General features: G+C 52.0%; 6 protein-coding genes across 6 annotated transcripts; 3 read left to right on the forward strand and 3 right to left on the reverse strand.

The window, feature by feature from the left end:
• Window positions 1–2,663: 2,663 nt before the first annotated feature.
• On the forward strand, window positions 2,664–4,811 carry BO94DRAFT_385085 (copper fist DNA binding domain protein). Its single transcript, XM_025607286.1, has 3 exons — window positions 2,664–3,065; window positions 3,136–3,309; window positions 3,365–4,811. Exons 1-3 carry the CDS (start codon window positions 2,990–2,992, stop codon window positions 4,708–4,710), a joined length of 1,596 nt encoding a protein of 531 aa, XP_025469686.1. The 5' UTR covers window positions 2,664–2,989; the 3' UTR covers window positions 4,711–4,811.
• Window positions 4,812–6,920: 2,109 nt separating this feature from the next.
• On the reverse strand, window positions 6,921–9,260 carry BO94DRAFT_385120 (uncharacterized protein). The gene has a single exon (XM_025607287.1). The coding sequence runs from the start codon at window positions 8,967–8,969 to the stop codon at window positions 6,987–6,989; it is 1,983 nt and encodes a 660-aa protein (XP_025469687.1). The 5' UTR covers window positions 8,970–9,260; the 3' UTR covers window positions 6,921–6,986.
• Window positions 9,261–10,440: 1,180 nt separating this feature from the next.
• BO94DRAFT_564650 (cation:proton antiporter) lies at window positions 10,441–12,966 on the forward strand. Its single transcript, XM_025614441.1, has 2 exons — window positions 10,441–11,775; window positions 11,823–12,966. The coding sequence occupies exons 1-2, from the start codon at window positions 10,687–10,689 to the stop codon at window positions 12,522–12,524; spliced, it is 1,791 nt and encodes a 596-aa protein (XP_025469688.1). The 5' UTR covers window positions 10,441–10,686; the 3' UTR covers window positions 12,525–12,966.
• Window positions 12,967–14,493: 1,527 nt separating this feature from the next.
• On the forward strand, window positions 14,494–16,036 carry BO94DRAFT_513140 (GPI anchored serine-threonine rich family protein). The gene is made up of 5 exons (XM_025609833.1): window positions 14,494–14,827; window positions 14,892–14,970; window positions 15,037–15,168; window positions 15,238–15,341; window positions 15,576–16,036. The coding sequence occupies exons 1-5, from the start codon at window positions 14,773–14,775 to the stop codon at window positions 15,710–15,712; spliced, it is 507 nt and encodes a 168-aa protein (XP_025469689.1). The 5' UTR covers window positions 14,494–14,772; the 3' UTR covers window positions 15,713–16,036.
• Window positions 16,037–16,654: 618 nt separating this feature from the next.
• Window positions 16,655–19,309, reverse strand: BO94DRAFT_385726 (WD40 repeat domain-containing protein). The gene is made up of 6 exons (XM_025607290.1): window positions 19,008–19,309; window positions 17,973–18,915; window positions 17,637–17,922; window positions 17,380–17,577; window positions 17,254–17,329; window positions 16,655–17,186 (listed from the first exon to the last, which is right to left on the reverse strand). Exons 1-6 carry the CDS (start codon window positions 19,081–19,083, stop codon window positions 17,065–17,067), a joined length of 1,701 nt encoding a protein of 566 aa, XP_025469690.1. The 5' UTR covers window positions 19,084–19,309; the 3' UTR covers window positions 16,655–17,064.
• A 909-nt stretch (window positions 19,310–20,218) lies between these two features.
• gem1 (ERMES complex Ca(2+)-binding regulatory GTPase GEM1) lies at window positions 20,219–22,432 on the reverse strand. Its single transcript, XM_025611322.1, has 2 exons — window positions 22,182–22,432; window positions 20,219–22,126 (listed from the first exon to the last, which is right to left on the reverse strand). Exons 1-2 carry the CDS (start codon window positions 22,189–22,191, stop codon window positions 20,235–20,237), a joined length of 1,902 nt encoding a protein of 633 aa, XP_025469691.1. The 5' UTR covers window positions 22,192–22,432; the 3' UTR covers window positions 20,219–20,234.
• Between the last annotated feature and the right edge of the window lie 540 nt (window positions 22,433–22,972).

A 22,972-nucleotide genomic window follows, 5' to 3' on the forward strand; every position in this document is an offset into this window, starting at 1 on the left:
GAAGATGGGAAAGTGTCTTTGGAACTGTCAGGATCTTCCACACCGATACCATACGGTACGTCTCCAATACCCCACCATTACGGCGGGACAGCGAACCTGCATCTCACTTGTACCTCGCTGGCCTCGAAAAGAAGTGACTACTTGCTGTGTTCGTCGAGGCAGTAACACTGCAGCAGACGGAGTTACCGATAATAATTCCCCCATCCTTCATAAGCAATATGTCAATAAACCTCCAATGTGCACAATTGCCCGGAGTACGGAGCACAGAGCACAGAATGTTCGGCAGAGGACAGGCACAGGTTCCAGGGCACATGCATGAAAGGATGAACCGCCTATGGGCACAGACTTCAAACCGGTCTTGGTTCAACCCACGGGGTCAACCATGGTCGGATGGCAGTGCCTGTCCATTCGCAAGCCCTCATGCCCAGCCAGAACCGCATGAGTGGCTGGTGCGAAAAGAATGAGCTGCATGGAAGACCCGAATTTGGTTTTCTAGAAGTTATTGCTGGGTGAGCGTGTGGCAAGGCAACACTGACTGGCAAGAGGGTGACCGCCCAGGTGATACTCCGTTGATAATGGCCGATTTCCACTGGATGACTACCCGCCGGCCCATTCCCATTTTCCCAAGGCAACAGGCATTAGCATCAGCAGGTATTGGTTCGGAACACGTCGCGGATTGTACAATGGCTGCTGACGCTAAAAGCTTTCCCGAAATAACTCTCTCTCAGCATCACTTTGATACTGGGTACTGAGTGCTGGCTATGTTGTCTCTGCCTCAGGGCCCAGCAGTGAGTAGAAGACACTTCCAGGCCGGTCTCGGGAAATCTCAGGCCAACCCAGGACAAAAATGTGGATTGTGGTCACTAAGTAGCTACTAGTCACCGGCCCGGTTGTCCTGCCCCAGAGTTTTCGTAACAGGATCCATCGGGCCCCCGACAGAGTTTGGTTCGTCTCCATGAAGCCTCCAGACCACACTAACGGGAAAACACAGCATTTTAGGCCCCTCAGCGCGTTGGAGTCTGAACCCTAACCTAAGACCTAAGGAGTCAAGGACAGTTCCTTCCAGCAACCTAACCTCTTCCAGCCGGTCTAGTATCGGTGGGCTGTCCTGGCGTGAAGCGCGGCTAACCGACTCGCTACCCTTTCAGAATCAGAATCACTACCAGATAAGACCCGACCAGGAGGGACGACGAGCAAACGGAGGCAAGTCCGGAAAAACCGCCCACGAATGCTGCTACATCGTCGGAGATCCCTTGCATCGATACATGGTCGCATTCGAGATCTCAATCTCACCTGAAATGCTTGGTTTGGGTACCGTACGTTACGTTTGGTCTCTGGACCAGTCTAGATAGGTGGTAGCGGCGATGCGCACCGAGCATCAGCACACTGGCTGCATGCTTCAGGTACCTTGCTCTGGACAGAAAATTTTCCTGCTGACATGGGAACGACATGGCACTTGATGTGTACGACGCGAATACCAGGTGATGGTGGATGGTTTGCTGTTTTGGATAGCCAGAGGGAAAATCCAGGGGCAAGGCAACCAATTCGTAAGGATTTAACGGTTAACTATAGTTAGCCACAAGGCTGACATCCAGGCTCGCACACCTACCTACTACCTGGAGAGTAAATGTGCGTAAGAATGGATGCATGTGTGACAGCTTTGCCCTCTGGCACGAGGCTCGTTAAACAATCGATTGCCCAAGGGCCCGTTATCCATGGAATGGCCCGTGGGCTGTGTGGAGCGGCTGTTTGTCTAATTGTCTTGTGTGGGTGTACTTGGTACCTCATACGTGGGAACTGGAAAGACCAGCAGAAGGATCCCGATCGATAGATAGATCGACTGCGAGAGGCAACACTTAGCGATCATGTTAAAAGACCAAATAATGTCCGGGATGAGTGCCGGAGGGGTGCTATTCGTGGGAGGGTCCGATCAACACCGAAGGGAGCAGCAGTAGTTGGTAGTAAGTAGCTAGCAGTAGCAGCAGCAGCAGCAGCAGCAGAACGTGGAGGCAGGAAATGAAACGGTAATACATAGTCTGACGGGGCGGTCGGGGCAGGCACAGTGACCAGATGCGCCACTCCCTTGCGGCCGCCGAGTTGTTCCACTCGCCGCGCCCCCCTCGAAGCCTCTCGCCGACACCTAAACGAATGGACGGACAGACGGACAGACGGGCTCTGCTTGCCAGGCCAGTCTGCCTCTGCCTCCTGCACTCTAACGGACTACGAACGACTACTTCTTCCCGCTCCCCTCCCGCCTTTCCTCCTCTTCCCTTTTCCTTTCTTCCTTTTCCCCTTCGTTTTCACAGAGTTACTCCTGCAACTCTGCCCCGATCTTGATCGCTTTTTCCCTTTATCTTGGCCGCCACAGCCGGTATTTGGTGTCCTGTCTCACGGCCGGCGCCAAACGGTGCGTAGGCTTTGGCCCCCCTCCCTCCATCCTCTCCTAATTTCTTTGGGTTTTTGTATGTTCCTGTTGGGCTTTTCTTGTTCCGGATCGCCTGCCCACCCGCCGCCCCTGGTACCTGGTGCTACTGCAGTGTGAGAGAACTCTTCAAAATCATCATTCGACCCGCCTCTTTGTTCGTTCCCCTCCTGCCAATCCCTCGGCCGTCGGTCGACCTGGAGACCTCAGTTGCGATTCGACCCTCTTACAGGTGAAACGGCGTTTCTGTGACTTCGTTCGGTGCATTGGGTTCTTCGCTGGTGATACCCTTGCTTTGTTGGAGTTTGCTGCCTTGGATTCTGTTGGTCCGATCAGTTCGACGGACCACACCCCTCTACCTCGAACACTCGCCTTGACGGCTTTTTTCTTCTTCCCCGACAGGTCTTCCTGTTCGGCTGATATACGTTTGAGACGCAAAAAAAACATAAAAACACCAACTCGGCGCAGAGGCCTGAGACTGCTCTGCCCCTCACTCGATCTTCTTTACCCATCCGAAACCACCTCAGTCGCGAATCGTCGCATGTTCCTTTCCCAGTAACCGCGGCGATGCTTATCGATGGCGAGAAGTGGGCTTGTGAAGCTTGCGTCCGGGGTCACCGTGTCAGCAGCTGTCACCACAGTGGTAGGTGGCAATGCTCCCAGTGTTCGGAGCTGTCATAAATCGTCGCAATCGCTAACGTGGCTGGCTGCAGACCGCCCCTTGACCCACATCAACAAAAAAGGCCGTCCGGTCTCTCAATGCGCTCACTGTCGCGGCCTACGCAAGTCACGGACAACCCACACTAAGTGCGAGTGTGGTGACAAGAAAAAGAATTGCCACAAGAATGACTCAGATCCCAACGCTGTTGATAAGCGGGATCTCAAGCGTGAGCATGATGGGCATGGTACACTGGTTCATTGTTTCTGATCTGGATTTTACAGAGGACTCCCGTCCAAGATGTGGCTGCACTCATGGACAGCGCTGCACCTGTGCGCTGAAGAAGGAACCCCACTTGGATACCGTTCCGGAGACTGGCCTCCCTCCACCCCCAGCTGTGGCTTCGTTGGATCAGCCCAAGAAGCCGCAGCTGACGTCGACCAAATCGGAGAGTACCCTGACTATCTTCCGGGATGGTCACCACAAGCCGGCCCATAAGCACAACGACATGGCTCACAAGTGCGGTCTACCTTACACGATACCCCGGTCTCATACCATCCATGCAACGTCCGATGTGGCCCGCCGCTCGGTCGACCATCTGCCTTTGGCCCAGCCGACCATGCTCAATGATGGTCTCACAAACCCGTCCGCAGAACAGTCGCCCCCTCGCGGACTCCATCGTCGTGTCAAGTCCGAACATGGTTCGCCAGAGAGTGCTCCCGTCATATCGCCGGACAATGTCCCGACAACCATTCCCCCACTCGACCTTTCGTCCTTTTTCTCTCAAGTTCAGACAACGGAGAACCCCGGCGACGTTGGCGTTCCCGAACCAGTCTCGATGCCTATGAAGACGCCTCTGGACCAGCTTGTGACCTCTGGGTTACCTTTCGACGTGTCCTCATACTCTCGCTTTCCAACAACTAGAACCTCGCCTGTCAATTGCGTGGCGTTCCAAGATCCGTACAAGGAGCCGTTTTTTACATCACCAGATGGCGACATGTCTCTCGGATCGACCGCATTCAGCGCTCCCCCTGTCGACTGGTCAAGCTTCCCTCTGTACTCCTCGGAAGTGCCAGCCGCGACAAGTACTCAAGCACCCTCTTACGCGAGCTTCGATTACAACTCGATGGCTCCCGGCTTTGCGGCGCCCTCTTCATCCGGGGACATCTCTGAAGCGGATGAGTTCGCACCGATGCCTGGCTTGGGCCGCACCGGCAGTGACCTGCATGACCTCAACAGCGTCAGCGAGGGCTCCGATATCGACCATTTCCGGCTCAGCTCGGCATCATCATTCATCGGACTTCCTCAGGCGCAGCTCTTGGCATCTAGCAACCTCGAGTCTCTTGATATTGACGATTTCCTCAAGTCCGCCAATGAATCCACGGCTGCGCTAGAACATCAACTCCAGGCGAACATGGGCATGGAAGCCAAGTCCCTTCCATCAGAGGATGCCTTTGGTATGTCGACTGCAGAGGCGTTCAAGCCAATGAGCACCCCTCCTGACAGCATGGTAATAACAACGACGCCCTCCACTGATGCTGTATGGACCGTTGGGCTATACGATCCTAACACCGCAACCATGGGCGAGGGAAACGACGCCAATTTCTATGTGCCGCCATGGGTGCAATAGGGCCTTGATGGGGTGCAGCTTCTTCTATAGCTTTGCGATCTGTTCGCTGCACCTTAACACCACCTCCACACCGTCTGAGTGACAACCACGTCTTCATGACCTTGATGAGAGATGATGATAAATGCCTGATTTATCTTTGTTCTATTTAGCAGTCCGAGAGAGACACTAAACTATAGCATCCAATTCATAAAGATTACTTGTTCAAATTTGGGTCTTGGCTGGTTCTGCCCGTGCCTGTGTACATTTCTCCCCTGTCTCTGCTTTGTGTTGAGGTGTCGCCAGCGATACTGTTTTCTTCAGCGTATATAGAGCTGTTTTCTGCAGCGTTCTCTCCTTGATAGACAGCGGGTCTTTTCTTCTAAGTTCTGAATCATGACAACCATTGTGGAGACATGAATATTCCGATCCGCAGTGGATCATCATTAAGGGGAAGAAGGGGGGTTGGAAGGAAGCCTCGGAGAGGGCGAGGTTACGTCAACTGCAGAACGCAGATGAACCCTGAGTACGGAGTACTATGAACAGCCTAGCATACATAAGCTGTCTTCACTCTAGTCAGTAAGTTACTTACTGGTTACGAAACAAAGCAATCAATTACTTAAATAGATACCCAATCCTGGCCTGCCGGCGTCATCCGTAAATAGCCATTCCATTGTAGCGGTGAACCAAACCAGACCCGGGCAGCCCACGTCCGGCGGTGTGGTGCCTGATGACTGCTGACTTGACGTGACTTGCATGACTTTCATCCCTCGTCAGTCATCTGATCCATCATTCGGTCTCCGGGGGGTGCATATTTACTTCGATAGATACATAATTACCCACACCCCCCTTCTGCATGCATGCATGCATGCCTTGAATCCCGGTCAGCGCTAGTGTTGGTGGGCGGGCGTATGTGTGGTGTATATGTTACTCCGGATCTACGTGCACTAGTCATCTCATTAACACGGTCGATATATACCTACCTACTGGGTAGGTAGATAGTTACTCCGGTGGGCGTAAGGCTGGCTGGCTGGCTGGCCTCCCGTCCTGCATTATTTACCTATCTATCTAGAAGAGAAAGAGAAACTCTCTATAAGTACTGAAAAGAGTATCCCAACACCAATAAAATACCATACCCTCCCTCACCTTCCACTACACCCAACCCAGTATCTAGATGAAAACCACTAGCTCAGAAAGGCATGGTCGGTAGGTACTAGAACCAAAGATCTAACCCAAAGCCAAGACCCAACAAGCCTTGGATAGGCAAAAGCTTGTCGGACATCCCTTGCATGAACTTTCAGGGATGGATGGATGCTTGTTGCTTGCTCCATGGGTTAAGGCCCAAGGGTTTGTTAGCGGGATGTGCATGCATAAGCCGTGAATGGGTGTGTGGGTGGGTGGATTAAAATGCCTCATTGTGGGGTGGGTGTGTGGTGGTTGCTGGGTTAACTGGGTTCTATCTATGTTACTATTATCTAGATAAGTGAATTGGTGGTTTGTAGATAGTTTAGGTGTCATTTATCTCCGTGATCGGTTTGATATTGGTGGAAGATATGGATGGGGGTTGTTTGTTTTAGTTGTGGTGGGAATATATGTCCGTTATCGGTATCGGAGTAAGAAGTGGTTGGGGATGGGGATGGAAGATATTGATAAGTCAATTTACGGTGGAGATACTCTGTTTTATTTATTCGGTGGTGGCGTTATTGATACATCATAATGCTATTTATATATAAATTATTGTTCCTTTCTATGACGCATGCAGGTGGGGTTTAAAGGTATATATATATAAAGTGGTGAGGATGAAATATATTCCGATATGGGATGATGTATCAGGATAGGGCTGCTGCTCTACATGTACTAAGGTTCTTGAAGCAAATTGTTGAGTCGTTTGGGAGGTTTATCATAAGTACTATTTCAATAATGGAAGGCATTTTAGAGCCAGGTTTGTTTGTGTTCCTAGAAAAGGTCGAATTTGATTATTTTCTTCCCCTAACACCGATAGCTGGAATTATACACTGGGATCTAGTTCATGAATAGTTATGAATCACAGAATTTCTTTGTTGACTGAAGAGTATCTTTGGCAAAGCACATATACCTGGTGGAAAGTCATCGTGGATAGATAGGTAGTCACGGTTCAATGGGATGTGCCCATGAGTTCAATGTAGAGGCATTATTTACATTTTGGGATTGAAATAAACATAAAACGTGACGTATTATCATTAATAAATATAATGCTGAAATTCAAGTCAACTTGCTGGTGCCCTGTAGATATTGTTTCTCATATTCCCCTCACAAAACCCTTAATACCCATGCTGACCCTCCGAAGCTCCATGAGATCCACCTTGGGATTGGTGTTCGTTGCCCGATGGTCTAGAAGGTTTTCCAGAGCCAGCATGAGTGCCCGTGGTGTGATCAGATGAAGGATAGCTAGGCCCAGTTGAATGCCCTTCGGAATGTCCCGAACTAGGGTAAGAACCAGTGGAGTGCTCAGAACTAGGGTAACTCGATCCACCCGAAGGGCCTCGAGAAGAACCAGCACCCGGATAAGTGCCCGTCGAGTGCCCGGAAGAAGGATAGCTAGCTCCCGATGGGCCCTCGAAAAATTCAGAGCCAGGGTGGGTGCCTGTGGAGTGCCCATTGCTGGGGTATCCGTTGCTTGAAGGTCTAGACGACTGCCCATTGGGGTATCCATTGCCTGAAGGTCCAGATGATTGTCCAGAAGTAGGGTATTCACCATGGGACTGACCGGCAGGGTAGTTGGACCCAGTAGAGGGACCCTGAGAAGATCCACCAGGATAGGTACCGGTAGAGTGTCCGGAGGAAGGATAACTGGCCCCGCTTGAAGGTCCAGATGATTGCCCGGAACCAGGGTAGGTGCCCGATGAGTGCCCAGTGTTCGGGTATCCGTCACTTGAAGAACCAGGATAACCGTTGCCCGAATGTCCAGATGATTGTCCACCAGCGTATCCCGTACCTGATGAAGGTTCAATAGACTGACCACCAGTGCTGTGCCCGGTTCCAGAAGGAGCTCCACTAGATTGACCACTCGGGTACTGACTGCCTGGGGTAGAGCCCTGGGAATGCTGGCCGCCAGAAGGAGCTCCAGTGGACTGGCCAGTCGGATACTGACCATTCAGAGGGTAGCCTCCAGCTTGCTGAGCTCCTGAAGGGGCGCCGGTGTGCTGGCTGGTAGGAGCTCCAGTAGACTGACCACCTGAGTACTGACCGCTTGGGGGGTAACCTCCAGATTGCTGCCCCCCAGGAGCGCCGGTATGCTGGCTAGTAGGAGCTCCAGTTGAATGACCACCTGAGTACTGACCACTTGGAGGGTAACCTTCAGATTGCTGACCCGAAGGCGCTCCGGTGTGCTGGCTGCTTGGATACTGGCCGGAAGAAGCTCCAGTAGGCCGACCAGTCTGGCTGCTTGGGGGATATCCCTGAGATTGTTGACCTCCAGAAGGGGCTCCCGTGTGCTGGCTGGTGGGAGCCCCAGTAGACTGACCACCTGGGTACCCCTCAGATTGTTGACCCCCAGGAGTTCCGGTATGCTGACTGCCTGGGTACTGACTGGTAGAGGTCCCAGTAGGCTCGTAAGCAGATGTATGACTAGTAGTCGTGTACCCAATATAATAACCGTCTTCGTAAGCACCTGAAGAGTAAACACTCGTCGGAGGTTGGCTGCTTGGCGAGGAGCCTCCGGAGTGTTGGCCGCTAGTAGGAGTACCACTGGTAGACGAACCACCTGGATACTGGCCATTTGATGGGTAACCCTGGGAGGACTGGCCGCTAGAAGAAGCGCCACTGGGCGAGCTCCCAGGATACTGGCCATTTACGGGGTAGCCTTGGTAGTACTCGCCTTGGGCTTGTCCTTGAGGTTGATCTTGCGATTGTCCGGCGCCAGCAGCATAGCTACCCGGTATGCTCACTGAGGTTCCAGTAGGCCTGGAAGGAGCCCCGTTGTAAGGAGGCTCAGGCGACTGCTGATAGTCGGAAGAGGACGGGGCGGTTGCCGTGGGTCGGTTGATTCCATGGAGAGCCCCAGAAGGAATGCCAGAGGGCGTGTTAGAGGGGATAGCCAAACTGCTGCTAACCTGGCTTTGCCCATCCAATGGCCCACGGAAAGGCCAGCCGGAAGTAAAGGGGAACCCACTTCCAAAAGGATCGGAAGGCCATTGGGGTTGACCACTCGGAGAAGGAGCGCGTTTTACATTCGGGTTGTGAATGGGAACAGCGAGAATAGAGCTACAAAAAGATAAAATGATCGTGGCTGTCTGGGCCTTCATGATGGCTCAAGACAAAAACTGGTCTGGGATTTCAAGGATAGACTAAACCAGAAAAAGATAGGGGGACAAAGAATGAAAAGCAGTTGGTCGACTTGGATGGGCGATAGGGTCGGATAACCCCAGAAAAGAGAGAAAGGGGTTGCTTTATATACCGAGAAAACCAGCATTATCGAAATCAGAGTGCCTTCAGGCGTAGCGAATCGACTGTCTCGAGTTGCGCCAGCATACATAGCTCAACTTGAGGAATTGCATTTGTTTGGATCTTGGAGGAACCATTGTCGTTACCGTTTCTGTCAGACAGTCTGTGAAGTCCCAATTGACGGAATGACATTTCGTTTGTTGACATCCCCTTCATTGTTTCTTTTAGCTTCTTCAGGATAATGCTTGCAAGGGCGAGGAATCCTAAGGGTTCCGTGATTTAGCGCATTATCATTCCACGGATAGTATGACGATCCAAGGAATGTACCGACTATGGACCCCGGACCAGAGAAGGAGTGAAATATTGCTGTTCGAAGTAAGAAAGCCTTAAATAAAGCACAATAGGATCCGCCAACGGCTGTTATGTCTGTAGTACTGACGCAATGTTGCTATTGTTTTGCGTTTGGATTCACCAGAGAGGATCTTTTGTAATCAGTAGGCAGACAACATTCACAAGTGCACTCACATCACTGCCCAAGTCCAGGCCCACGCTAAACATTCCGATAACTGCGAGGGGGGAGGGGATCAAGGGCTGTAGCAGAACATCGCACACCCTCGTGGTGGTCCACCATCCCTGGATTCCTGAGAAGCGGCGTCCCAGAACGTCTCAGATGACCAGATCCAGGGTCCCCTTTGCCCTGTTCCTTAGGCAGACCCCACTTCCCATCTCACATCAAGGCGTTGAGCGTAGGAAGCTCTCAGTATCCGATATAAAGGAGTCTATGTAGACCCGGTTCGAGGGACCACTGGTAAAACCCAGACACATCACATGCTTTTAGTAGCTTAGTTGTTGCTCTCTACTCAAATCCGAAGGAACATGTCGCTCGCGTGGTAGTCACCACGCGACTTGAGGATGACGCTGGATGCCTATATAAAGGGTATAAGGTAAATGGATACCTTGACTGCCTTCCCGGACTTGTTCTAGACCTAGCAGCTCAGGCAGGTAGGTCGCGTCTATCGCAAGCATAGAAGTTGAAGTGACTTATCAGTATATGTGAGGAACTAAAGCAAAGTATGCTGCTCTTTGCTTGGTCGCTCATATTGCGGGATTACTGTCTGATCAACAATACTTGATCGATCACTTTGGAGTCAGGGAGCCAGGAGGCCTCACATATCCGATTTCATTGCCAGGTTAGCCTAAACATAGAGTAGGTTCAAGCTGGGTGCATGTATAGTGTGGCAAAGTTGCCGGAGATTCCCGGGCGCCGTGAGCACGAGCAGCTGACGCTGCGCTACGGCGGACAATAGCCGCGATCGGCAAAAGGCACTTGGCATCAACTTTTCGTGTCATCGTCCATCCCAGTAGTCTATGTTGATACTTCATTCACTCACCTGCTCATCTACCATCTTGCTTGATTGTTCGTCTCGCCAAACCGCCGAATAGAGATTAATAACGTTTCCGATGGAGTCTGTCGGGTTCAGGATACCGCTAACATACCACCGAAATCTGCTCTTTCCGATATAACCGCAATTTGAAGTCGTATTGCCCTTCATATTTGACCCAAAGAATAACCCCGGTATGGCTGACAGTAAGACCGCCCTGCCTTACGAAGAACCATCTATCTCCACAGTCCTCAATCAGACGGGGTTTCTTCTAGTCTTGAACTTGGTCAATGTCTGCCTGGACAAGCTCCTTTACTGTGGACTGATCGGTCAGCTGGTCATTGGCATTCTCTGGGGAACCCCCGGAGCAAAATGGCTCGACCGCGATACTCAAACCGTGATCCAGCAGCTTGGATATCTGGGTCTGATCATGCTCGTATATGAAGGTGGTCTGTCGACATCGCTTCCATCCGTAAGGGCGAACCTTTTCCTGTCAATTGCCGTGGCTCTTACTGGGATCGGAACTCCAATGGCTCTCTCATTCATCCTCATGGAACTGGTTTCTGCAACACCGCTTCAAGCTTTCGCCGCGGGAGCGGCCCTAAGTGCAACCAGTCTGGGCACCACTTTCACTATCCTCTCAACCACCGGGCTTATCAAGACACGACTTGGTACAGTCACTACCAGTGCAGCCATGCTTGATGACGTCGTGGGTTTGGTCATGGTACAAATCATCACGAACCTCGGTGGAAGCAGTGACTCTTTCAGTGCAGTGACCGTCATCCGACCCGTATTTGTTTCCATTGGGTTCGGTGTCGGCGTAGTGCTTGGATGCAGATTGTGCATTAGACCAATCTTGCGTATGATCTTCGCGAAGAGGGACAAGTTTCCCAGTTTCATGAAGACGATTCAGTTTGCATTTTCGGCTTATTCGTGCATCTTGATCGGATTGGTAGCCGGGGCCACATACGCAGGGACCTCCAGCCTGTTCGCGGCGTATCTCGCTGGCGTCATGACCTCGTGGATTGATGACTTCTTCGAAGGGAGCTTGCAAAGGGAGTGCCACGCCACTGCTAGTTCTAATGAAGCTGCTGGATCAAGCCGTGGGGACAACTCCCAGGATCAAGCCCCTCGCTATAATAATGACCATCCAGCTCAGGATATGCAAGGCAGCTCGCATCCTGCAGCTCCAGGCGTACCCCACGAAAAGACCCCCAGCGGGCTACTGGCGTATGAGAAATACTACGCTGCACCCGTCGGTCGAATTTTGACACCTCTCTTCTTTGTAAGTTCCCTTTCCCATGATATAGATGTCATGCTAATGCGGCTCAGGCATCGATTGGATTTGCAATCCCCATCACCGAGATGTTCAATGGGACTGTGGTATGGAAAGGGATTGTCTATGCTGCTCTCATGTCCCTTGGTAAGATGGCCACGGGGACATGGCTGGTTAGATTCTCTTTAGGACAGGTGTCAAGCGCGATCCGGGCTCTGACAGCTCCATTGAAATATGTGGTGTTGTTCTGCACTCACTTTCCTAAAGCAGAGTATGGAAAAAAGGGCGGACAAGAACAGGGCAACCGTGAGGGTGACCGCTCTCTGGAACAGCCTGTCGCGCGCGACGAGTCAGGGCAACAAACCGTCCCATATTCAAACAGCAACCAAGGCCATGGCGAAAGGGAATCCAATAAAGCTGTGAAGGAACAAGCAGGTCACCCAGAGCAACCTACTGCGTCTGTTTCCCCGCCTCCCAAGCCTAAATCCCTCTATCCCCCGTCGATACTCGGACTCGCAATGGTAGCTCGAGGCGAGGTAGGCTACCTCGTTGCATCACTCGCGGAATCTAAGGGGATCTTTGGCAAGAGTCCATCTGGTGGCTCTTCCGAAGCCTACCTAGTTGTCATTTGGGCTATCTCTTTGTGTACCCTGATTGGACCAATCAGCGTTGGCACACTCGTAAGAAGGGTCAAGACTTTGCAGCAGAGACGCATCGATTCGGGCGGCCCTGACCCTTTAGGGGTCTGGGGGATTTGATAGGGTAAAAGGCTTGTTAGGGTGGAGATATTGGCTATGCAGCTCTTCCAGGACTAGCTGTGATATTTGGAAACGGTCAACATCCAATTGTAGCTTGCATGAGGCGCATTTGGTGGGACTAGTTCCCCGGATTCCATATATTGAAAGGAGAATTAAGCTGCAGAGAATTCAGGGCGAGCAGGTAACGGAACTAGCGGTAGCAGGTGCATTGTATATCGATACGAATGGCGCTTTCTCTTCTGTAGACAAGAGGATTGACTCGGAATCATCAGGAGATGCATCACGCAACTCACCGAATGGGAGTTGTCTCGGTACTGGCTAGGGAGTTCGATACCACCAGAAGTGATCGGGGGTGATATATCGCGAACACTCCAGAGACTTTATAGCCTTTGGCACTCATACCTGGGTCTGGTATAGCTCCGACTACCGATTGGAGCGTGATACTTAACAAAGGAGGGCCCTTTGTGTCAGCCAGCACCCAACTTCAAGTAAGTTAAGGGAAATTCTACTCTGTACCTCGTTGACATCTCTGTACTCTCCCCGTAGTTGAGCAGAATACTTCCCGGGGTGAGATGTGTAAGTCAATCAGATCTCAATAGGTTATTCTCCAGCGTTGAATCCTGATTAGGCGTGTGCTTAAGGTTCTTATCAACGGAAAACGATGTGTCAGGGTGAGGGATGCAAGCGATATCATCTCCGATGGTAGTCGGTGGAGGTTGGCGGTTGTGGGGGATCGATCACATGTCAGGGATGTTTGCTCTGTTGCCAACCTCAACTTCTACCTACAGCATTGCCCAGCCACCTTTTATCACCATTTTTATCACCAGCTATAAAAAGAAAACGCGATCCTCGAGAGGTATGACGTACATATCCTCTTACGAGTAAGCTCATGTGGTTCCCTCGAACTGGCCTATTCATAGTTAATGATAGCATGGCTTGACATGCATGGTGATGGTGTAGCAGCTACCTGGCCGTCCTGGGTTTCCACGTACTTACCAACACGCGTCTCAGCAGAGGTTCTGCATGAAGCCAAATTCAATAGCTGAGTTGTTGCGTCGCCACGATGTGACCTGTCCAATAGCCGTAACCGCTAGTGCATGATGTGATGTGTAGGACGCAATTGCTAACTCCAGTCTGTTTTTAAAGACAACAGTAAGAAAACAGTAAGCGGTGTTTCCCATCTTCACAGGAGTGTATACTGAGATTTATCATCGCTGACTCTGGTGGTCTAGTGTCAAATTCCGTACAATGATGGAGCGCAAATGGTGGGACGCGGAAATAGATTTGCTGTTTCGCGGCAAACCCGAACGGCTTCATTCACCAAGGCTAAATCTACCGCATTGGTCATCTCCCTTGAATTTTGTTTCTGCGTTGGTTGCGATGTTCACTGGACGGTTAACAGGTTGTCGGGTCAAGACCACCGGGTCATCGGCACTAGCGAACCCTTATGTACCTTGTGCTGTAGCCTGCAGTAGCGTCTCGAAGCTTTTGTGAATGCAGCCAGAAACCTTCCACGACTATCCGGCAATTCATGTGGCTTTGGATTGCTACCGAATCTCATATTGCAAATCAAGGGGCACACCTCATTCAAGGAACGAGACAAAACGTCATAGTCTCTAGAAGGAGGATCATCCTCGTTCTCCTTGGAAGGGTGAGCACGTCCTGCAACACGAGCTTCTTGTGTTTGCTGGGCGCGAATCATCCTTCAATAAGCCCAGACTCTTATCGGGGTCTACCCTGCAGTCACTATCAAGATCCGCCACCTAGACGCGTCCTATGCAGGATCAAAGCTCCTGGAGCCTCCTGGGAAAGGACAGGGCCCAAGACTCAGGACAGATCATCTGCGGCCCCCTCGCATGCAAGCCGGACCCTTGGCAGCAGACGTGCCCAAAATAGACGATCTTTAGCTTTTCGTGCCTGCTACTTTCTTTTCCTCCTCTCCTATCGGTCAATATCGTAGGGAAAACAGGGGCGTTAGAGAAAGTAAGAGGAGTCAAACGCGGCCCAAGCAGGCAGGCATCAGCCATGATGGACCCTGGCCATGAGGTGGCTTGTTGCGGTGTATCTCCCATGCTTGCACTTATAAAGCCCCCTCGACCCAGCGCATTGATTCCGCTGATTCCCTCAATATATCCAATTGTCTGAGACCGCTCGTTTACCGTGTTAATAGTCTTATTCCAGTGAAGACGTTTGAAGTCCATATCCTTCGCTTTGTGATACCCTCAACTGTTCGTCTCAGACGATCAAAATGCGTTTTATCAACATCCTTATCTCCATTGTGGCATTTGCTGCTTCGGCGTTTGGTACGAGAGTCTTCATGATATTATGTTAGAGCACCATCGTTGGACTAACGCCAGCATGCTATAGCCCTCACAATCACCCAGCCTAGGGCCAACGACCAGGTGGACTTCAGCAAGCCCTACACCATCAAGTGGACGACCGTTGCGTAAGTCAATACGACTCAAGAGCTATCACAATGCGATCAATGATACTAATCATATCCTCGTATCAGATCTGACCCTTCGAACTTCACTCTCATGCTAGTCAACATGAACAGCCAGCCCAATGTCAGCAAGAAGATTGCCGACGTCAAGACCTCTGACAACGAGTACACCGTCGACAAGGTCACGGGTATCCCAGTCGCGTATGTTTACTCAAGTCTTAGTCGCCTCGTCATGGCATCCGCTACACGATGCTAATCAAATGCATATAGTGAGGGCTACCAACTCAACGGCGAATCCAACACCACGATGAACACCGGCATTCTGAGCCAGTCCCAGAGGTTTAATGTGACCAAGGTTGGCAAAGTTGAGACAAGTAAGGAAGATTCTATTTCATCATCATCACCATCACTTTCATCATCATCACCATGTATCCGCCCAAGCACCAGCACCAGCACCACCATCACAAGAATCACTTCCCGTCCCTGCATCAACCACCAGACTTCTTCACCATCATCTAGCACCACCCCCTCCAGCTCCGCAAGATTGGGTGAGTACATACAAGATGTAACACGAATGAGACTAACCATTGCATCTTCCCTCACTCCAGCTTCCTCCGCCACCACCAGCGCCACTCAAACCGCTGCCGCGTCCACCTCCTCGTCCGCCGGGTCTGCCTCGTACACCGGTCCCCTCTCCGGTTCCGTCGCTGTTATCGGCGCACTCGCGATGGGCGCCCTGCTGTAAGTGCAACAGAAACAGGTATCCGTACTCGAGGTTACACAATCCGGTCAGAGACGCGATCGATAAATCCGACCCTTCCCGACCTTCGTTTCCTCGATCCCAAATTTAGAACACGACAGGCCGGTAAATCAGCAGGCTTCATATTATTTTCGCAATATGTGAAGCCTGTCATATTTGCTACTGCTTACTTTTCCCCCCTCCCCCACCTCACCCCCCTTCCCAATTCTTACTGTCTATCCTTTACGTCTTCACACGAGTGAAATGATCTGGTACATTATATGGTTCCCTCTCCCCCTTGATGATATATAGTTTTGAAATGATGTATGGATGGATGGATTTTTTTTTCTCACAGCACAATTACATTCCCTACTTATCAACCTACCTTATCATTAATCCAACGATGCTTTTCCCCCCAATCCCAAATATCAAAACCAAATCCGTCACGAACCCGTGGCTATGCACCTTGGTGTTGGCAAAACCCAGTCCCATGCAAGGAGTGTGCCCATACTACCATAGAACAGTAAACACACGTTAGTACTTACTTTATCCCCCGACCAGGTTCAGCCAGCCCCACCTATACGTAACTCAAGTACATGCAGATATCAATATCCCCAAAACTAACTTCACTAGTCCCGGTATACGAGCCGAACAGGTCACCTCAATCCGTGAGGTATCTACTACAATGATGCTACCTACATAACCTCCGTAGCATTTGTCCCGTGCTAGACACAGCCCGATTGAGAATCTGACTGATTGAGTGACTGACAGTAGCCTACTTACCTACACCGTAGCTTGCTGGTATGTGGGTAGATTAGTGGATATGGTATGGTACATGCGTACGTATATATGTAGCTGCCTAATGATCCCTTCTATCTTGCGATCAGGCATGGGTGTTGGTGGTGGTGGTTACAGAGGGTGTCATTTGGGTTTGGGGTTATCGAGTCGAGGGTGTAACTGTAACACACCTAGTATCTATTGTCTTAGGCTGAAAGTATTTAGATACCGGGTATGTTGGTGTGTGAGAAGTAGGTAGGTAAGGTTATGGCTGGGTGGGTAGGTGTGTGATAGGTACTATCTTTCTTGATTTATTCGGTCTGGAGAAAGTTTGGGATAATCCCGATACGAAGGCCGAAAAAGGAAACTGATGGATCGTATGCATCGACGGAGTTCGCGGTTGGTTTATCCCGTCTCTTGGCGTGTACGTACTTGTCCAACCACGGAGTTGGGAAACATGGTATGATACTATTCCAATGGGTATATTCCTGGTTAGAAGTGTACAGACATATTTACAGAGCAGCTACGGGAATGGCACTACGTCAGACCGAGCGGTGTTTGGGTATGTTGTGTAGCAGTGTTCACAATGATCCCATCACAGAGTCAGCAAAGGCAGACCCGGTTGCGCTGGCGCTTATCGCCGGTGAAGAACTGTAATTGTCGTTGATGCCTTCGCGGGGACGGTCCCAGGTACGGATGTGGCCTGGGTTGGCGGGGTGGTTTGTTAGCGCGTTTTGACAAGGCCTGGGATAGAAAGAGGCGGAAGATACCTTCAAGGGAAGAGGTCATGATCGAGTCTTCCTGGAAGCCTAACCAGCAGATGGGATCCTCGCCGACGATTTTGGACTGTCTGAATTAGCATCTATAGGGCGAGGAGGCTGGAGGATGTGGTTTACCATGATCGGTGGGAGGAGGGCTGTTCGCGCTCTGGGCTCAACGGGATGGCGAACGGTTGGGTCGTAACTGTTGTAGGTGTTTGCGGTTTCTTGGGAATCCGACCTTATTCGGTTTCCCCCGCTGTCGGCTCGATGGCGGTTGAGGTGTTGAGTGTTGGAACCGACCATGCTGGTGCGTTGGCGGGCGCTGACTTGATGCTGTTATACTGGGGTTAGTATAATGGGGATATTGCGTCGGAGATTGGTGGTGAACGTACGACCCTAGGACGGTGCAGCATCCCTACGCTGAAATCCCATAGCAACAAGCGACAATCGTCGCCCACGCTACCAAACCGGTATGTCCGCTCATCGCAGCGCCACGGGTCAAAAGCTACCGCCGAAACCCACGAGTTGTGGCCCTGGCAGCGTGCGACAATCTTGCGCTCTGGCAGTGACCAGATTGTTACGAGATCGTCTTGGCCACCGGTCACGATGTATTTGCCGTCGGGCGACCAGCAGACGCATATGAGTCCGCCATAGTAGCTGCGGAAAATATCCAGAACCCTAGCAACATGTTAGCTAGCGAGGTAGCGCAAACTGAAGTCACGGCGTACTCTTCCTTGAGGTAATCCATCACTCGCAACGAGCCATCCTCCAGGACAACCGCCAGATGCCTGCGGTCCGGAGAAAAGGCAAATTGCGAGATCTTCTGGTTCGCAAGTTTCCACAGCGCAACCGGATTGGTCTTTTGGTTTCTGGAGTTAACAGACTTCAGGATCTGCAGTGGTTGTCGGCCTGACGACTTCACCGTTTCAACCGATGGACTGCTGAGCTCCGGTGTGAAGAGAGCATCTTCCTTCTCCTTGTCATATACCACCAATTGTCCGTTGGCATGGGCGGCCATAAAGAGGTTCTCCGAACCCGGAATCCATTTTATATGTGTCACAGGAGAATTGGCGACGACCCCATTCTTGTTGATACGTGCGTATTTCTGAGATATCGGCTCGTACCAGATGATGTCTCCAGCCGATGAACCCATGATAATGTCTATATGTGACGAGCTCTTGGTCAGCTCATTGATGTCGTGGCTAATCATGTGCGCTTTGGTGAACAGGATCTTGGTAACAGGCTCTTCCTTCTGCTTGGCACTGAAATCCAGCCATTGGAACGCTCGGTTGATGTTGGCAAAGGCGAAAAGCCCGTCCGGATTCCGATCGCTCAATCGCTTCGTGGCCGCCTCATGTGTAATGACCCGCGAAACAAATGACGAGCTGCTCTTTATGATGTTGTTCTTCGGTTTCCTTCTTTTTAACCCTTCCTTCACAATAGGCGCCGCTAAAGCTGGGTTGCCTTCTCCGAACAGAGGTGCGGTTCCGGTTCCATCCAGAGGGAGAGTGGGAGTCTTGATCCGGGTACCAATACTAACTAGCGAGAGCTTGACGCCAGATGTCGGAGGAGTCGGAACGGTCGCAAGTGGATTAGGATTCACGACGGGTGCTTCGGAAGGATGCGGAGGAGGCGTGGCCAAGTGTAAATTGTCTCTGAGGTGGTAGGTACCTGTCGGCGTCGTGGGAGTTAGTCAATCAGCAATCCTCAAAAGACCCTGCGTCGACGCGCATGGGCGGAAATGCACCGCTCCAGCGACATACCTTCGCCGGCTTGTAAGGGACAGCCACCCTCCGGATGACTGATTATATTGTTGGTTTCTACAACCGGCACCGCCATGCCATTCGACGCTCCGGCCGCATAGGCGACGGGGACGGTGTAGCGAGGCGGAGGTGGGGGAAGGACGCTGGATCAACGGGTCAGCGACGCAAAAGGACACAAAAGAGTCGTCATAACAGTGCAGGTAGGGCTGAAGGGCAGTAGCGTTGTCTGACCGCCAGGGAATCCAACGCCGGCCTATGATGCGCCCATGAGGCGGAGATAAGGGACCAAGGACGCCGATAACCAGGCCTCAGCTGGATTGGAGCGAGTCTTACAACATGGCTGCGGATGCGACAGCAGGTACACCGGCCAGCTAGTGAATTTAGAAGGATTTCGGGGGGTGGTGTGACAGGGGCCTGGGAATGCGCGATAGGCTCTCTCGTCAGGCAATCGTCGTCACTGAGTTCCCTCCCCCCAAGAGCGGCACCCTGGACGGTGCCACTCAGGGTGGCTCGTAACGTTGCTAGGTTATGGGTGGACGAGTCCAGACAGAAGGGCAGCCATGTGCCTGGCACAGCGATCGGAGTGGACGGAGGAAGCACGTCGTTGTCGTGCAAGAGAGGGCGGGACCGGGGGATCGGGTCTGTCAGTGCTACTTGGACGAGGGATCGATCGGAGCGGGGGTTTGCGGGAGGTTTCACTTGGGTTGGAGGACGCTGGACCTGAACGGTTTAAATACCCCAGAGTGGGAGATGGAGACGGAGGCTGGGAGATGCACCGCACACGACGCTGCGCAAGGGCCTATAACCTGGGGGAGAGAGCGACGGGGATTTGAAGCCAGAGAAGAGCGAGCGGGTGGTCACTCCGGGGTTGTTTGAAGTTGGCGCGTGGGGCCGGCCGCCATCTGCCAGGCTTCAACGCATCCTTTCCCAGCGCTGCTAACGGGCGCAAGAATCCCACTAGTCGGCATAGCCCAAAGTCAATCCCACGCCGGACACACGATCCTATTACGCCTCTCGATTGCCGTTGCCGACATGGCAGGATGAAATGAAAAGTGGATCACCTTCCGGAATTAGGCCGTTCATTATGCTTCCCCGTTAAACTCATCATGCTTGCCAATAGCACATATCTCCTAGGTAGGTCCAGGCGTCTAGACGATCAAATGGTCAATCAAGGGTATCTAGCTAACTCCACAGAAATTGTATTATTATCGCCCGACGGACACCCCCTCACACCCCGCTACCACTGACCCTCCGCCATATCATGACCGCCGCCGCTCCTGCGCATACCACCGCCCCGAGAGCGATCCCCCACGCCATCCATTTCCCCTCGACGTCTTCCTCGCTTCGCGGAAAGGCCGTACTGGGCTCCATCGCGGCTTCTGCGATGTGGACAAACACCTCCTGGATGGAACTCCAAGTGGCACTGACATGAAGGGGCGGGCTCGACATATTCAGCATGGCAGTATATTCGTGGGGTTGATATTCTGCCCGCTGAGTGGTCCGATCCAAATCCGCCTTAAGCGCAATGAACACACTTGGAAGCTCCTCCAGGTGAGGGTATTTAGCGCGTAGTGCAGGAATGTAGGCGAAGGAATCGGGATCCGACGAGTCGTACGTGTACACGATGACGTCGCACTGATCCAGGAGCTTTACTTGATTCTCGAGAATGGCAGGTTCCAGCTCCCCAAGTTCGTCGAGGATAAGATAACATTGCTTCCCCCCCGGAAGCTCAACCGTGTTAACAGCCGTTCGGGGCTGAATGGTTGGGTGATATGTGGTGCTGAATCCGCGGGAGAGGAAAGCGTCAAGGAGCGCAGATTTGCCTGAGCCTGCAGCTCCAAGAACGTGGCCGAGGACAACATTGCGGCCCACTCGGCCAGGGCGCCTTCGTCGCTTCCGCGGTCGCGTAACCTTGAGGGCTGCTGTTGTGGAGAGATTGCTCCGGTCGGATGACTCGAACCCCAGGTAGGCTAGATACTCCAGCGTCGTCTTGGGCGACGTAAACGTAGTCATGCTCCATTGCGCAAGCCATCCTTGGAGCGTGACATGTCCAGCTTCATTGCGAACGGTAGAGGATGGGAAGGAACCGTCCGCCCATGAAGCTGGCAATCCTGGAGTCGGCGCAAAGAGCGACGCTAGCTCAGCATCATTCAAGCCCCCATCGTTGTCCTTGTCCGAAAGAAGGAAAAGATTGACGAAGAACCTGTACCCCTCTGGCGAGAGCTCAGCTGACGCATAAGGGGGTACATCGAACCTTGGGTGAAGGAAGTTTTCCTGTAAGGATAAATTATCCGTATACTGGAATGCTCTTAGAATGATCCAGACAGTCTCGTGACGGCCCTTTTCCGCGTACATCTTGTTTAATTGTATGAAGCCGCGGCAATCGATACCTGAAGGAGTCACTGAGTGAGGATGCGTCCTCTGGATGGTCTCCTTGATGTGGATTAAATCCTCTTCACTCAATGGTTTTTCAAAGCATCTCAGTTGAAATTCCTTTATCTCCTTATCTGAAAGATAACCATCCCTATCCTTATCACTGAGGTAGAAGATCCGCCGTAACGCCGCGATGGCTGCCGGCTTCAAGGAGGATTCTTTGGAGTCGAACAGCGGCGCGATCGGATGGGTAACCGCCTTCTGGCAGAGAAAGAAGGCCTCATTGACATTACGATGCTCACGGGCGCTGGTGCGGATGCAAGAGTCAATTTCCTTAAACTCCGCCATCAATGGTAGCATTTCCTCCTCAATGACCTGGGCCTCCGTATGGTCGGCGGCGAGATCGGACTTGTTCGCACATAGAACCACGGGAACATTGACGCCTAGGGAGCGGAAGTATGGCAGCCAGAATAGGGCGACTCTCTCGTAGCTGTAGTGATCCGAGTAAACGAGTAGAATCACATTTGACTTCCTAATCTCCCTAGCCAGGTTGTTGCGCTCCTGCGGAAGAGCGGAGGTATCCACCACCGTCGTTGTCGTGACATTCTCGGGGGTACCGATCGTAGGAGGGATTGTGATTTGAGGTAGGATAGGCTGGATTTTGTTCGTAACGAAAACTCCCTTTACAAGGGAGGTTATGAGGCTGGACTTGCCAGTGCCCTCATCACCACAGACGCAGATTCGCACTGGAGGGCTGTTAGCAAACGGATAGCTGTGGCGATCGACACGTGCACATCGAACCTGTAGCCATTTGGGATCCTAAATATTGAAGGCGATCGAGGGCGCCTTAAATGATTTATTGGGACATGCTTCGAGAAGCGTCTGTTTTGGAGCCCAGGCCAATCGAGAACGATGTCACTGAGAACAGTCGGCTGGAATTGCGGTGATCATCGGAGCCTCGGCAGTGGCGGTGCCCGCCCTTGCAGCCTCAGGTTCCAGTCCCTCGAACTCTGTGGCTTGACAGGCAGAGCCTCAGAGGTGATGAAACAAACAGGGAAACAAGCAGAGAGAACCTAGATGGATCCAATATGGTGAATTGATCCACATCTGTGGAAGCCAGTTCCTGAACTGGACTGGCGAGTTACCACGAGCCGACTGAGGGGAGAAGCTGGTCGAAGCGGCCCCAGCCACACTCCCCGTATTAAAGACTGAATGCTCTTCCGCCCGCGGAAGGTGCCCTCCCAGTACCGCTCCCAATTCCAACGGTTGGCCTCCCATGAGTCAGAGAAGTATATTATTCATCGCACAGGAACACACTGTGAAAACCAGCTGTACATTCACCTAGCGCACCACGGGGTCATCGTGTGGTGCAGAGTTTGGATAACAGATCCTCCTTATCGTTTGCGAACCGCAGTCGGTGTCAGCCGTCATCTGGGTTCCACTTCCGGTCGCTCCCTCCCATAGAGACGAGCAGCCTTCGCTGCGCATCCTACTAGTATCAACATCTCTCTCTCTTCTCCCAACTTTCTCTCGTTCTACCCCTTTCCCTCTCCTTAACCCCCCTCTTCCTCTTAATCCTCCGACGAGCATAG

This window comes from Aspergillus sclerotioniger, assembly GCF_003184525.1.
Source record: "Aspergillus sclerotioniger CBS 115572 chromosome Unknown BO94scaffold_8, whole genome shotgun sequence".
In the NCBI taxonomy this organism is placed as follows: Eukaryota; Fungi; Ascomycota; class Eurotiomycetes; order Eurotiales; family Aspergillaceae; genus Aspergillus; species Aspergillus sclerotioniger.